The following is a 13,483-nucleotide window of genomic DNA, read 5'->3' on the forward strand; positions in this document are numbered from 1 at the left end:
TGATGCTCTCAGGGCACCAATATATCTATATTTATCTCAGAAGACCTCAGGTTATTTGCATATGCATGAGGCAGGGTATTTCACAGCTCAAAGCTTGATCTAGGATGAGAAAGAAAACACAGATGCCACATCAGCTGTACAAGTGTGGGATGCTGAGAGACCAAGCCCTAAATCCTGCCTGAGGAAACACATCTCTTGCCCCATTTCTAAGCTTTCTGTGCACAGCGCTCTTCCCGCTGAAGAACAAACCCCAACCCCAGGATGCACTCCTCACTGTGAACACACATTTCATTGGCCTAAAGGTTACCTGGGTTGTTTGTGGGACCATTGCTGTCTCTGACATTGAGCAGGTACCTAGACCCATCCTGGTCCCATTAGGAACACTCAGAGCTCACTGGTAACACTGAAAAGGTTGGCACTGGTTACCCCACATGAGTGTCCAGCAGGGCCCATGGAGAGTTCTGAGATCTGCTGGGCACTCCCAAGACAGGGTCCCCAGCACTTTCCTGAGGGTCCTGACCCCCCAGGTCCTTCAGTGGAAAGACTCTTGGTTGACAGATTTGCCGTCTGATGTGTGATTGGTTCTGAGACTTCCCTCCCATTGACAGTAGGAATCAGGGGTTGAAATAGAAATAGGAATTTGAGTTTCTTGGTGAACTCATAGCTCCCAAAATAATTACCAAGTAATTTGTATTTTGAATAAGTTTGTGTTTTATTTCAAACTGCATTAAATAGAATTATTTGAAGTATTTACATGGTTTTAGATCATATCCATAGATCATCATCTTTACATGCTGATTTCTGTTCTGCTTGGTCTGGGCACCTATCACACTCTTCAATCCACTGCTTCCAAGTCACAAACACAATGTAGGAAACATTACTTATCTCTGAAGTCTGAATACCTTCTTCATAGGAATATAGTGTCTCCCACAGTTATGCGCCCATTGAATTAAAGAAAAAAACCATCCATATCCTTCATATTCTCACTATTCAGATATTTATTATCCTAGAACCCCCCCTTAGAAATATAGCTCTCATTGCTTTTTGAGTGATATAAGTGGCCCAGATGAAATAGAATATTTAAATGAGTGTCAGCAACTTGTTGAACACTTAATTTAGAATGACTTGTTGAATAAGGAAGACTCAGGCCCTGGAAGAATATTTGTTTTTATTTATCTCCAACAAATAAGGGAGAACATACAGTATGTGGTTTTCTGTTCCTGAATTAGTTTTCTAAGAGTATTGACTGCCAGTTCTATCATGTTCCTACAAAGGACATAGTTTCGTTCTTTCCTTAGCTGCATAGTATTCCATGCTTGTATGTACCACATTTTTCTCTATCATTCTGCCAGTGATGGGGATTTAGGTAAATTCCATGTCTATGCTATTGTGGATAGCGCTGCAGTGAACCTACATGTTTATATTCCTTTAGGTATATGTCCAGTTGTAGGATTGTTGGGTCAAATGAAACTCCTGTTTTAGGTTATTGGAGGGATCACCACACTGCTTTCCACAATGGTTGAACTCATTTATATTCCCACCAGAAGTGTATAAATTTCCCCTTTTTTCTGTAACCTTAAAAATCTGTTATTTTTTTTTAAGATTAGCCATCCTGACTGATGTGAGACGGTACCTCACTGAGGTTTTGATATGCATTTCTCTAATGATAGTGATATTCAGCATTTTTTCCTATGCTTGTTGGCCACGTGTAGGTCTTTTTTGAAGTGTCTTTTCATGTCCTTTGGTCACTTTTTATTTCTTGAATGTTTGTTAAATTTCCATGTATATACTAAGTATCGGACCTTTGTCAGATGTATAGGCTGCAAATATTTTATTTCCCATTCTGTAGGTTGCCTGTTTACTCTGTCGATAGTGTCTTTTGCTGTACAGAAGCTCTTTACTTAGGTCCCATTTGTCAATTTTCGATTTTGTTGCAACTACTTCTAGCATTTTCATTATAAAACCTTTGTCAGTTCTTACCTCCTAAATTCTGTTTCCTAGGTTATTATCCAGAGGTTTTATAGTGTTAGGTTTTACATTTTGATCTTTAATCCACATATAACTTTTTTCAATTGATGCTGAAAACGCATTTGATGAAACAACATCCTTTCATTAAAAAACCATAAAAAATGGGTATAGAAAGAACCCATCTCGACAACATAAAAGTTACATTCGAGAGACTTTCAGGTAGTATCAAGCTGAATGAGAAATAACTAAAAGTCTTTTCTCTAAGATCTGGAACACGACAAGTTTCCCACTTTAACCACCGGTAAAGCATAAACCCTTCTGCTGCCACCATAGCCGGCTCTTACCTGCGAGCACCACCTACTGGCCTGACGTTCAAACTGCATGACCTAATACAAACTCAATACCACCAGTGTACAGCAGTTGAAATTGAGATTAGCTTCTCATTACTTCTGTGATTCCAGCCCCGCAAAAGACCACGGGCCTGCTCACATGCCCAGTATATTACTACTACAACGGGAATTTGAAAAAGCCACCACACTAAAGCTCTTAATAACAAAATAAACCACACTGAGTAGATGCCCCTCAGCTCGCCATTTCCATCAAGGCTGGCGCTTTTGCTTGCCAGGCTCATGTGTGTCCAGCTTGGTCCACCTCTCAGGGGCTGAGCAGGGAACTCAGGTCACTGTGCATTTCATAGACCAGTCCATCGCCTGAGGCAACAGAGAGCTTCTCCCTGTGCACAGATATCAAGCATGTACTCATCTGCTTCTGCTATAGTCAGCTCAAACTTGTAAGGACATCTACTAATGTGGAGGGTGAACTTAACAACCCAACACAAAATCTGCTGAAACAAAGGCATTCCAAATGAGAAACAGTTCCTGAGGCCTCCACTATCTAGGACCTGCAGGGGGCAGTGAGCCTACTCACAGGTCCAGTACTTTGGTACTAAAACCACCATTTCAGAAAGCCACTAAATAATGGCTATCTATAGACAAGGAACTCTTACAGAGTCTTTGCCACTAAGTAAACCAAGAACCAAAATCAAAATACCCACACAATGTACATTATATTCACATTCTAAAGGGAATTAAATATTCATCAAAATCAGAATGAATTCAAAAATAAGAAGAAGTGATAGGTTAGCTAATGAAAAGCAAACAGATAAGCAATTCAGGAAGTATGAAAAAACAGAGTTACAAATCTCCAAATATCACCTTAACTCTCCAGCAATAGAATCTAAACAACATGACATATTTGAAATATGATGAACTGACCCCTGTTCCACAAGCCATAACCCCAGCTTTGATTGAACACTAGAGTGATATCAGGACCTTTCTCCTGATCCGAGACCGCTGACCATGGCCTGGCTCTGGCCGTTCACAGAGGCTGCACCCTGAGTGCCTTTGTGTTTCTGCTTCTGCTATTGGCACATAGGGCCTGACTGTAATGAATTTAAATGCTAAGTCTCCACTGGTAAGTGAACAGGGGTCATACGTTACAGGCATGTTTATTCAGTATGCATGTGTGAGGACCACCTCCATGAACATCAGTAGCCCCTCCTGTAACCTGTTGATTATGTCTGTTTAGCCAAACAGCTCAGCGTAAAGCTTCTGCCCAACCCCTTCTTCGTGGGAGTGCCTGTCTCTCATCTTTACCAAGAGCTATGCTTTTCAGCATATGGGATGGCTGTAACCCTTGATAAAAATAAACTCTCACTTTACTAAATTGTAGATTGTGGTTTTTTTTTTATTTAACGCAACTGAAGATTAAATTCAGAAGTTCACCTAATTATAAGGCTACTTTAGTGAAGAACGACAAACCGAGCATTTTCACATATACTGTAAGGGCCTGTGATATTTTGAAGCAGGAAGCTGACCTGAGACCTTCAGAATAAACTGATGATTGTGGATAATGAAAGGCCCCACCCAGGACATTGATTCAGCACCCCTGCCTGTCTCATTCCTTCTTCTCTTTCTTTTTATTATGTGCTTATAGTAATAAAATTGTTATTTTCTTTAGACCTGCTTGCTTTTCACACATAGTGGACTCTTATCTCTCTTTTTCACTCGTTTTCTTAAGCTGCTAGGGAGAATAAAGTGTCAGGTCCTATTTTTGGTGCCTCGTTGCTGATGAATTAAGGTTTATTCTTCCTTCTCCTTATCCCCTGCATGTGGTAAATCTAGTAAGAAATCATGGAAGCTCCCTCATGTGATGTCAGTGTGAGGTTTAAATCACACAAGCTCCTTCTCCTGAGTAGAAACGCCCCCCGCTGACCCCACCACCAAATCATTATAAAGCCCTGAGCCAGCCTCCTTTCCTGCTCTACTGAGGAAATTCCAGTTTGCAATTTCTTGAGAGGCCTGTGCTGCTCTCAGCAGACACCTCAAAAATAGAGTTAATAAATGTTTTCATATTCACCTGGAGTGTGAGTGTGGAACCATCAGACTCGACATCCACACTAACCATTGGTGGGGTCTCTCTTCCTTTACCCAGTATCACCTACAATTGGAACTGTGGGCTTGGAGTCCTGACAATGACCACCACGGGGGCTTTCTTCTCTTGCACTGGATGCTAACTCCCTCTGCCCCAGTGCCCAGCATGCACTTTATCCTGGCTGCTGCTGGCTGGCCTTTGGAGTTCTGTTGAGCTGGGCTGCAAGGCTGAGTTAAACACAGCATCTTTATAGATTTAGGTTATGAACTTCAGAAGCATTGATAACTTATTGACATTGAGAAATAGGAGTAAGTGACTGTAGGTGACTCTGCCTTTGGTGCATGTGAGAAAGTTTTTCTCTTGTTACGACAAATGTTTCTTCTTCAGAGACTTCACAGGAAGAACAGGATAAGGAATCCAGAGAAGTGCCCAAAGGAAACTGTTTTATGGAGAGGAAGCCACAGGGCTGACAGGAAACCAGACCTTAACCCCCATCTGCACCTGCCCTGGGGCTGGCTCTTGTGCTCAGTGGGTCCTGAGCGCCCCCAGGTGGTCCTGTGCCCACTTCAGGGAGGCTTGTTTCTGGACTCACACTGACTTTTTTCCAATTGTTTTCACAAAAATGGAGACAGAGTAAATGGTGAATCCATGCATCTCAGAGAACACAGAACAGCAGAATAACACCCCATGCTCCCCCCACACACATTTAGGTAAATCTTATTAAAATTGTTGAAAAACAAAGACAAATAGAAATACATGCAGACAAGTGGAGGTGAGTAGAGGGGGCATTCCTTCCAAAAGAACAGAAAAGATGATGACAGCATTCTTCTGGTTAAAATCTTATAAGCAAGAAGAAAATTGATGGTGTCTGTAAAGTGTTGGAAGAAAAGCCAACCCATTATTTGATAACCCATGGATGTTCGCTATGAAGTGAAAAAAAAAAAAAACAGTTCTATTTCTCTTTGACAGCATGAGGGGCTCAATGAATCCATGCCCTCATGAGACCAGTGAAAATTATTTTGGGAAATTACAGGTTTGGAAAGACTCTAACAGCACACAGCAAGTGAAGAAACATTTATTCAGGAAAATCTAGAAAACTCAGTAAGGCCAGTCATCATAGTTGATCTAAGATGTTCTCCTTCCTTCCACATCCCAGCTCAGCATGATGTAAACTCCACTGCGGACAGATGCAGCCAAGAAGACAGGACACCTTCTACCAACTCCCACCAGAGGAAACTCTTCCCCAGGGGCCAGTACGTTGGCCCTCTGACCCTGCACACAGCACATGATACTGAGGCTCAGTGCTGGACGAGAGCTACTGAGAGCCAGAGACTCACTTCTTCCATGGAGCCCTACTCATGGATGGAGGCTCTGCCCTGGGTCCAGTGCCACTGGAAACATTCAGTCCACGGTTTCTAGCTCTGTCCTATGGCACAGGTTCCGCCCCACCAGAACCGAAGTGCTGAGAAGGTGGGAAGCTCCTGCCCGACCCTCCACTGAGCGCTCATCTCCTAGGCTGAGGAAGAAAAAAGCTCAACTTCGTCTCCACCTGCAAAAACTTGGTTATGCGCTCTGTCCCAGGAGAGAGGGGGCACTGGAATTCAGTCATAAAATATGATCCTTAAGTTGGTCTTAAACATCCTAACTTCAATAACAACAGAATGCGGAAAAGTTCAAAGCCTGCCTGTGCTCTCAGAAACAGTGGAGGTTGTGGTGACAAGCCCTTGGAAGGAGAGGGCTGGATGCATGGGAGATGCAGACTAAACTGCAGGGCTGCTGGCTTCCAGGAGAGAACCGAGGAGGGGGAGAGCTGAGGGACGTTCTCTTGTGGTTGGAACAAATGCCGGACACTGTTCAAAGGAGCCCGTGTTTGTTTCGTTCAGTCTGTGAAGCAGTTCAAACCTCAGTGCATGGTTGAAAACAGGATTTTCCATCTGCAAGTGGTGGAGCTCAACATCTGGGTCTGGTCAGGAAAGAGGCAGAGAAAGCCCAGCCCAAACCACTGACACCTGAGGATGACCGTGGTGCTTACAGATGTGTCCCTTTGATCTTTGAGACTGGCTTCTCTCACTTAGCACAATGTCTGGAGTTCACCTGTAATGGTTTATGTATCGGTCACTTGTTATTTTTTTATTGCTGGTGGTATTCAATTTATAGATGCTTCCTAATTCTTCACCTATTCAAATTTTGAGACATTTATGTTATTTTTACTTTCTAGCACACACACACACACAATATCTTGAATATTTGAATAGAAGTTATGTGTGAATATAAGACTGTTTTTCTCTGATGCAAATATTCAGGTTTTAAGGGTATGTTTGATTTTAGAGAAAACTAAAAATTATTTTCCTGAGTATCTGTTTCATTTTGCATTCCCATTAGCAATGTTTTAGCCTCTAGCAAACTGGTATGCTCACCAGCATTGATGTTATCTGTATTTCTTCTTAATTTCAGCCATTTTAAAAAGTGTACAGTGGTGTCTCATTGTGGGCTTGATTTGAATTTCTCTAATGGAAAATCCTGTTGAGAGCCTGTTTATATGCTTCAGTGTCATCTGCACATCTTCTTTGATGAAATGTCTGTACAAACCCTTGCCTAATTTATCCATCAGTTGTTTCTTTTTTATTCACAGTTGAGTTCTGAAGGTTCTTATTATAATTACATTGGTGGTTACATGACTCGCAAACAGTTTCTCATCTGTAACCGGGCATTCATTTTCTTACAGTCACTTGAGTAGAAAAAGTTTTTAAATTTAATGAGGTCAACTAATATCAAGTTCATTTATTGATCATATTCTACATTTTAATTTTAAGATCATTGGTCAATTCTTAATTATTTTATATTGTGCCCGTTATGTAATGTCTCATCATGCTCCCACCTTCTGCCCGCCCATCCTTCTAAGTCTCCAATGTGTATAATTTCTCTCTACAAATCCTTGTGTACACACTGTTTACCTCCCACTTACAAGTAATAACATGTGACATGTGACATTCTGTTTGTGAGTTAGTTCACTAATTATATTGTCCCCCACTTCTATACATCTTGCTGCAAAAGACACAGTTTCATTCCTTACTGTGGCTGACTAGTATTGAATTGTGCATACATGCTATATTCTTTTATAAAATCATCCGTTGGCAGACACTCAGTTTGACATATGTGCTATTGAGAGTAGTTTTATGGTAAGCATAGAAGGTGGGTATCTTTTTGAAATAATGGTTTATTTTCCTTTGGGTAGTTACCCAGTAGTGGGATTGCTGGACCAAATGGCAGTCCTATTTCTAGTTTTCTGGGAAATCTCCATACCATTTTCCACAGAGGTTGTACTCGTCTACATCCTCATCAACAATGTCTAAGAGTTGCCTTTATTTCCCATCCTCAGCAACATCTGATATTTTTTGAGATTTTAGTAACAGTCATTGTGACTGGTGGAAGATGATATCTTATTGTGGTTTTAATTTGCATTTCCCTGATGGTTAGTGATGTTGAGCATTGTTTATATATTTATTTTCTATTTATATGTGTTCTTTTGAAAATGTCTACTCATGTCCTTTGCTCATTTTAACGGGGTTATTTGGTTCTTGTTGCTGTTGTTGTTGTAGAGTTGTTTGAGTTCCTTGCAAATTCTTCATATTAGTTCCCTGTCACAGGCAAAGTGTGCAAAAGTTTTCTGTCATTCTGCAAATTACGTATTCACGCCATTGTTGTGAAAAAAATTATTTAGGTTAATTAAGTCTCAGCTGTCTATTTTTTTTTTAGGTAGCAGGACCTTTCATGCTGAATCTTTGTCAAACAGGATACAGCTTCTGCTTGCATGAACCACTAACAGGGGACATGCCATTTATTAGTAAAGAAGAGGGAGGAAAACAAGGCTCTGAGTCAGATGGGGATGGGAAACACCGGCCCTGACAGGAAATGGCGTCTCAGCCACACTATCCTGTTCTGCAGAGGTGGGGAGGGAGCACCACTGAGAAACAGCCTGGGTTCTTGTACAGGAGGCGCCCTGGGCTGTGTCTCTGTGGTATCCGTGCACAGTAATATGTGGCTGTGTCCACAGGGTCCATGTTGGTCATTGTAAGGACCACCTGGTTTTTGGAGGTGTCCTTGGAGATGGTGAGCCTGGTCTTCAGAGATGTGCTGTAGTATTTATCATCATCCCAATCAATGCGTGCAAGCCACTCCAGGGCCTTCCCTGGGGGCTGACGGATCCAGCTCACACGCATTCCACTAGTGCTGAGTGAGAACCCAGAGAAGGTGCAGGTCAGCGTGAGGGTCTCTGTGGGTTTCACCAGCGCAGGACCAGACTCCTTCAAGGTGACCTGGGATAAGACCCCTGTGAAGAAGACATAAGAAGATGAAGCCCACAAAGGAGAGAATAAATTTTTCGCTTCTGAAGTACTACCCGACCACAGCACTCACAGGACGGGACAGTCAGTAGCAGGAGCGTGGAACAAAGCATGTCCATGGTGGAGAACAGGATTCACTGAGCGAGGCCCCGTCCTCGTCTTTTGAACCCAGAGGAGGGTGGAGCTGGTGGAGATTTGCATCCCCTCATCTGAGCCCTACCCTATGGGGTGCACTCAGGTCTCAGGACTCAGTAGGGGAGTGCATCTGTGGTGAGGAGCAGTGAGCCCTCAGGTGTGGGGGTCCACATGTGCTCTCCATCAGGGAATCTATCTCATTTCAGCACCATGGCTCTCAGTCAAGTCTTGACGCTCCTGCTTCTACAGACAGGATCTTCTTGGATGCTCCCGCACCGGACATGCAACCTTCTGGTTTTAGTCCTAGAGGATTAGAGTAGAAATCAAGAGAGCTGCTGTTCCTCCTCCCTTCAAGAGTAGTGATGTTGGGCATCTGGGGGACAAGGGGCTCCTCACAAGCATTCTGATCAAAATCCTCTTTGATTATGGGGAAAAGTGATGAATTTGTGTAAAAAATTGGAGAGAATAAATAAGAAAATACAGTTACAAATAATTATGTAAAGAGGTGTCTGATTAGCAGTGTGTGTGCACACAGCTGCATTCCTAGAGGCATGTTCCATGAATAATCGATGTTGTCCTTGTGCCCCGTCAACTCTGTGGAGAGAGTAGACTGCATGCATGACTTCCCTTTTCTCAGCCCATGAATGAGCAGACGCTTTGGACAAGGGAATTGGAAGACTCCTGAGGGAGCAGCAGGCTGACTGTTGCAGCCTTGCTCTGTACCTTCACTGGATGTGTTCTCTGTGCTCATAAGGCCGTGGAAACTCATCAATCCAGGTTCAAGGAGTTAACTGCAGAGTTATATTCATTTGTGTTTTTCTTTGTAACAAGAAAGTTCTGAGTTACAGATGATATAGTGGGTAGTCTCCTTAGGATTGGATGCTGTGAAGCAAAAGAAGACAACCCTAGATTGTAGTCAGAGGTTCTCTGGCTGGTTCCTTGCTGCACCTGCTCCTAAATGGGGCTCTGTCTTGGCTGAGTTCTGAGTTTCTTCTGCTTGTCCTCTGCTGCCTATGCAGCCCAGATAAAGGAGGGCCAGAGGATCTGCTTCTGAGATGCCCAGTCCTGTCTGGCTCCAAGCCAGGAGCTCAGCCAGTCCTGGGGACTGAACCTTGGATCTCTCCTGTGAGACCTCACCTGTGCACTGAGCATCCTCACAGCAAGGTGGCAAGGTCGGCTTCACAGAAATTACTGTAGACAATTTTCAGCAAATCTAATTGTAGTTCAACTATATAATTAAGGAATCATTTTTACTGGGGTGTAAGTGACTGACATATCCCCACACACACACGCACACACACATAAACAGTATGGACATTAATTTACATTTCCCAAAAACTGGACACATTTTTAACTATTCCTGATGAATTCATAAAATTCTGAGGTTTGAATCAGAAACTAAAATGTAACATTTTCTATAACCAAACTTACAAATGAATAAGATGGGGTCAGAAAAATCAAGATTGAGTTATTACCTGCAGTCTAATGGTGGTGAGTTACATAATGGAGCTGTGATGAGACAGGATCTCAGGTGCTCTAATTCTTAACACCTCAATTACAGCTGACCAGCAATCTCTGAGAGTGAGGAAGCTAGAGGTTCCCCACATGGGAAAGCTCTCTGACTCCATAAAACTTCACTGGGCTTCTCTGCAGGCTCAGAGGCATGCAGACTCCTACCCTAGATTCTGCAGTCAGGCAAATCCCTGCTCTTTCCCGGGGACACAAGAGATAGTGTCGATAAGGGCCAGACGTGCTCTACTCAAGGTCTCTGCACATGGGGAAAAACCAGTGAAAGTGGAAAATGGATGTTCTCGATCCTTGGAACAATTCCCATGAAAAACTGAGCTCTGCACCAGGACCTCATGCACAATTATAAACAAATGCAATTAAAATAAATGTGAAAATTACAATTGTTTGCAGGTGCACACTTGTTCATATATTTTTCCAAAAAATAAAGTAAAAGCAGGTGTTCTCTATAAAAATCCAAAAACAGTGTGTTGGCCCTGAGAATGCACGTCCCTCCCTCCTCCTACAGGCAGCAAATAGCAGGTGGATCAGGTTCCCAGCAGCTGCTTTCTGACATCTGTGGCATGGTGGGTGCTGAAGCCCATGTCCTGTGGTCTACTCTAATGAAAGGACTGACTCCACAGTGATTCCTAAGCAGAGCCATTATTTCTGGGAGTCATGGGGATCCCCTGAGAGGCAGCACTGACTTGCACAAGACTCAATTATATTTTGCCCCTCCCTTGCACAGCACAGAAATATAGGGACCTTCCACCCAATCCAGCTTCCCCCTCTCTTTCACTCAGGGACAGGCTTCCACCACGTGCCATCAGCTTCCCAGCCTCATTCCACCCCCTGTGCATTTTCTCTCAAAGGGATGAATTTCTCACAACGGATGGATTATTCATCAGTCCCCTGGGCAATTCCCGAAGCTGAGGTTTCCTCTCCTCCTTTGTAGACCATCTAGGGAAACTTCCTGATGTTGCCATGGCGTTTGTAAACTGCCATGGAGCTGGGGGGAGTGGCTTTCAGCATGTTAAGACATTATAATAAGCAGCGAGGACGAACAGAAATCACTTTTGTTGCCATCTTGGTTTTGGTGGGCTGTGGCCAGCTTCTTTACTGTAACCTTTACCAGCAAGGTCTTTATAACCTGGATCCTGTGCAGACGTCCTATCTCATCCTGTGACTAAGAATGCCTTAACTTACTGGGAATGTAGCCCAGCAGGTCTCAGTCTTATTTTTCCTAGCCTCTATTCAAGATGATGTTGCTCTTGTTCAAAAGCTTCTGACATGAAAAATGTAGAAAGGTATTTGTAATATGAGCATGACTATATTGCCAAATATAAAATAAAACATAATAATGACAACAATTTTCCCTGCCACCTTGACTAGACCACAGTCTCAGCTACTCAATCACACACTAGCCTAGGTGTTGCTCCCATGGCATAATGCAGGTCTTAGTAGATCCTGCCACTATTTTTTCCCAAGTCACGAAGAGTGTTCTAGATAACCTAGGTGGGCCTGATTCAATCAGAGCATAACAGAAGATGACGGGACTCCATGGTGGATGGCAGATGCAGGTTTTCCTAGGAATCCCAGCCTGCCTTTCCCGAAGGCCAGCAGTATTGACCTTAGGCTGCCTAGCCAGACCCTATAATTACTATTACGAGAGCTCACAGCACAATGGAGTGTCCATCCTCAGCTCTCCTAAAGTCACAGGGGAGAGCATAAACTCTGTGACAGTGTGAGAAGCACAAGATCAGCTCTACATCAACATCCCTTTGGAGAAAACTAGTATTATTCCCTTCATGACTAATGTTCACTTCATTTTCCAAACACCTCCACACACAAAATACAGCAGGAGTGTCACCAGGCTATGGTGAGTGAGAAAGTCCCCTCAGCCTACCCAGGTCCTGCAGACCTGATCCCTGGGATTTTGACTACAGAAAACACATCCTCTGTTTTCAGGCAAGAGAAGAAGAAAGGGAACTGTGAGAATCAAGTCTGCAGAGAAGAAAAATAGATTAGCAGAAGTAGGGTCAACTGAATCAGTGTGAGTCAGATGTGCACAGTTTTTCAAGACGAGGTGAGATAGCTGTGAAAACCACCAGGTTTTAAGGACTCTGACCCTGGGTGAGCCTCTCTCTTGGCTCCTATCAGAACTCAAAGCCTGTTCTAATCAGAGATTCCCGTGGAGGTCGCTGCCCTGAGTCTAACTGGCAAACACTCTTCGGGTTCCCCTGAGATTCCTTGGAACTTTCATCCTGCTGACCACAGAAGGATCATCTGCCCCCAAAGTGACACTGTGGCTTCTGTGGAGGTGAGGGTGTGTCCTCCTGTTACAAAAACAAAAATACAAAAAGAACAAAAAAGTTTTGCATTTAGAGACATGAAATGTTAGTACAGAATTGTAAATCTGGAGAAGTTCCCTGGAGAAATTTGACAATGAGGCAGCCCCAGGCCATGACAGGAAGCCTGCCCTCAGCAGCACCTGCACCTGCCCTGGAGACAGCCCCGTGCACAGTGTACTGGCGCCCCCTGGTGATCCTGGGAACCCCTGCAGGGAGGTTTGTGTCTGGGCTCACACTGACCTCCCCTCACTGTGTCTCTGGAACAGTAATACACGGCCGTGTCCTCGGTTTTCAGGCTGTTCATTTGCAGATAGGTGATGCTTTTGGAATCATCTCTTGAGATTGTGAATCTGCCTTTCACAGACGTGGTGTATTCTGTTGTCCCACCATTAGCTTTGTTTCTAATGAAACCTACCCATTCCAGCCCCTTCCCTGGAGCCTGGCGGACCCAGCTCATGTAGTAGTCACTGAATGTGAATCCAGAGGCTGCACAGGAGAGTCTCAGGGACCCCCCCAGGCTGGACCAAGCCTCCCCCAGACTCCACCAGCTGCACCTCACACTGGACACCTGCAAACAAAAAGAAACCCTGGTCAGAAACTTCCACACGTATCCACTGTTTATCTCACTCTTATCCACTCACACTCAATTTCAATAGTTCTCAATGAATTACCTTTTAAAATAGCGGCAAGAAAAACCCAGCTCAGCCATGACTCCATGGTGAGTCCTCTGTGTTCAGTCCTGATCAC

General features: G+C 43.6%; 2 gene segments (V, D, J or C); both read right to left on the bottom strand.

The window, feature by feature from the left end:
* Positions 1-8,330: 8,330 nt before the first annotated feature.
* LOC100986454 (immunoglobulin heavy variable 2-70D-like) lies at positions 8,331-8,868 on the bottom strand. The segment is given in 2 exon segments: positions 8,331-8,731; positions 8,818-8,868. Coding segments are annotated over 2 exon segments (447 nt in total).
* A 3,563-nt stretch (positions 8,869-12,431) lies between these two features.
* Positions 12,432-13,483, bottom strand: LOC100986123 (immunoglobulin heavy variable 3-49-like). The segment is given in 2 exon segments: positions 12,432-13,304; positions 13,408-13,483. Coding segments are annotated over 2 exon segments (484 nt in total).

The sequence above is a fragment of the Pan paniscus genome, chromosome 15, assembly GCF_029289425.2.
Source record: "Pan paniscus chromosome 15, NHGRI_mPanPan1-v2.0_pri, whole genome shotgun sequence".
Classification (NCBI taxonomy): Eukaryota; Metazoa; Chordata; class Mammalia; order Primates; family Hominidae; genus Pan; species Pan paniscus.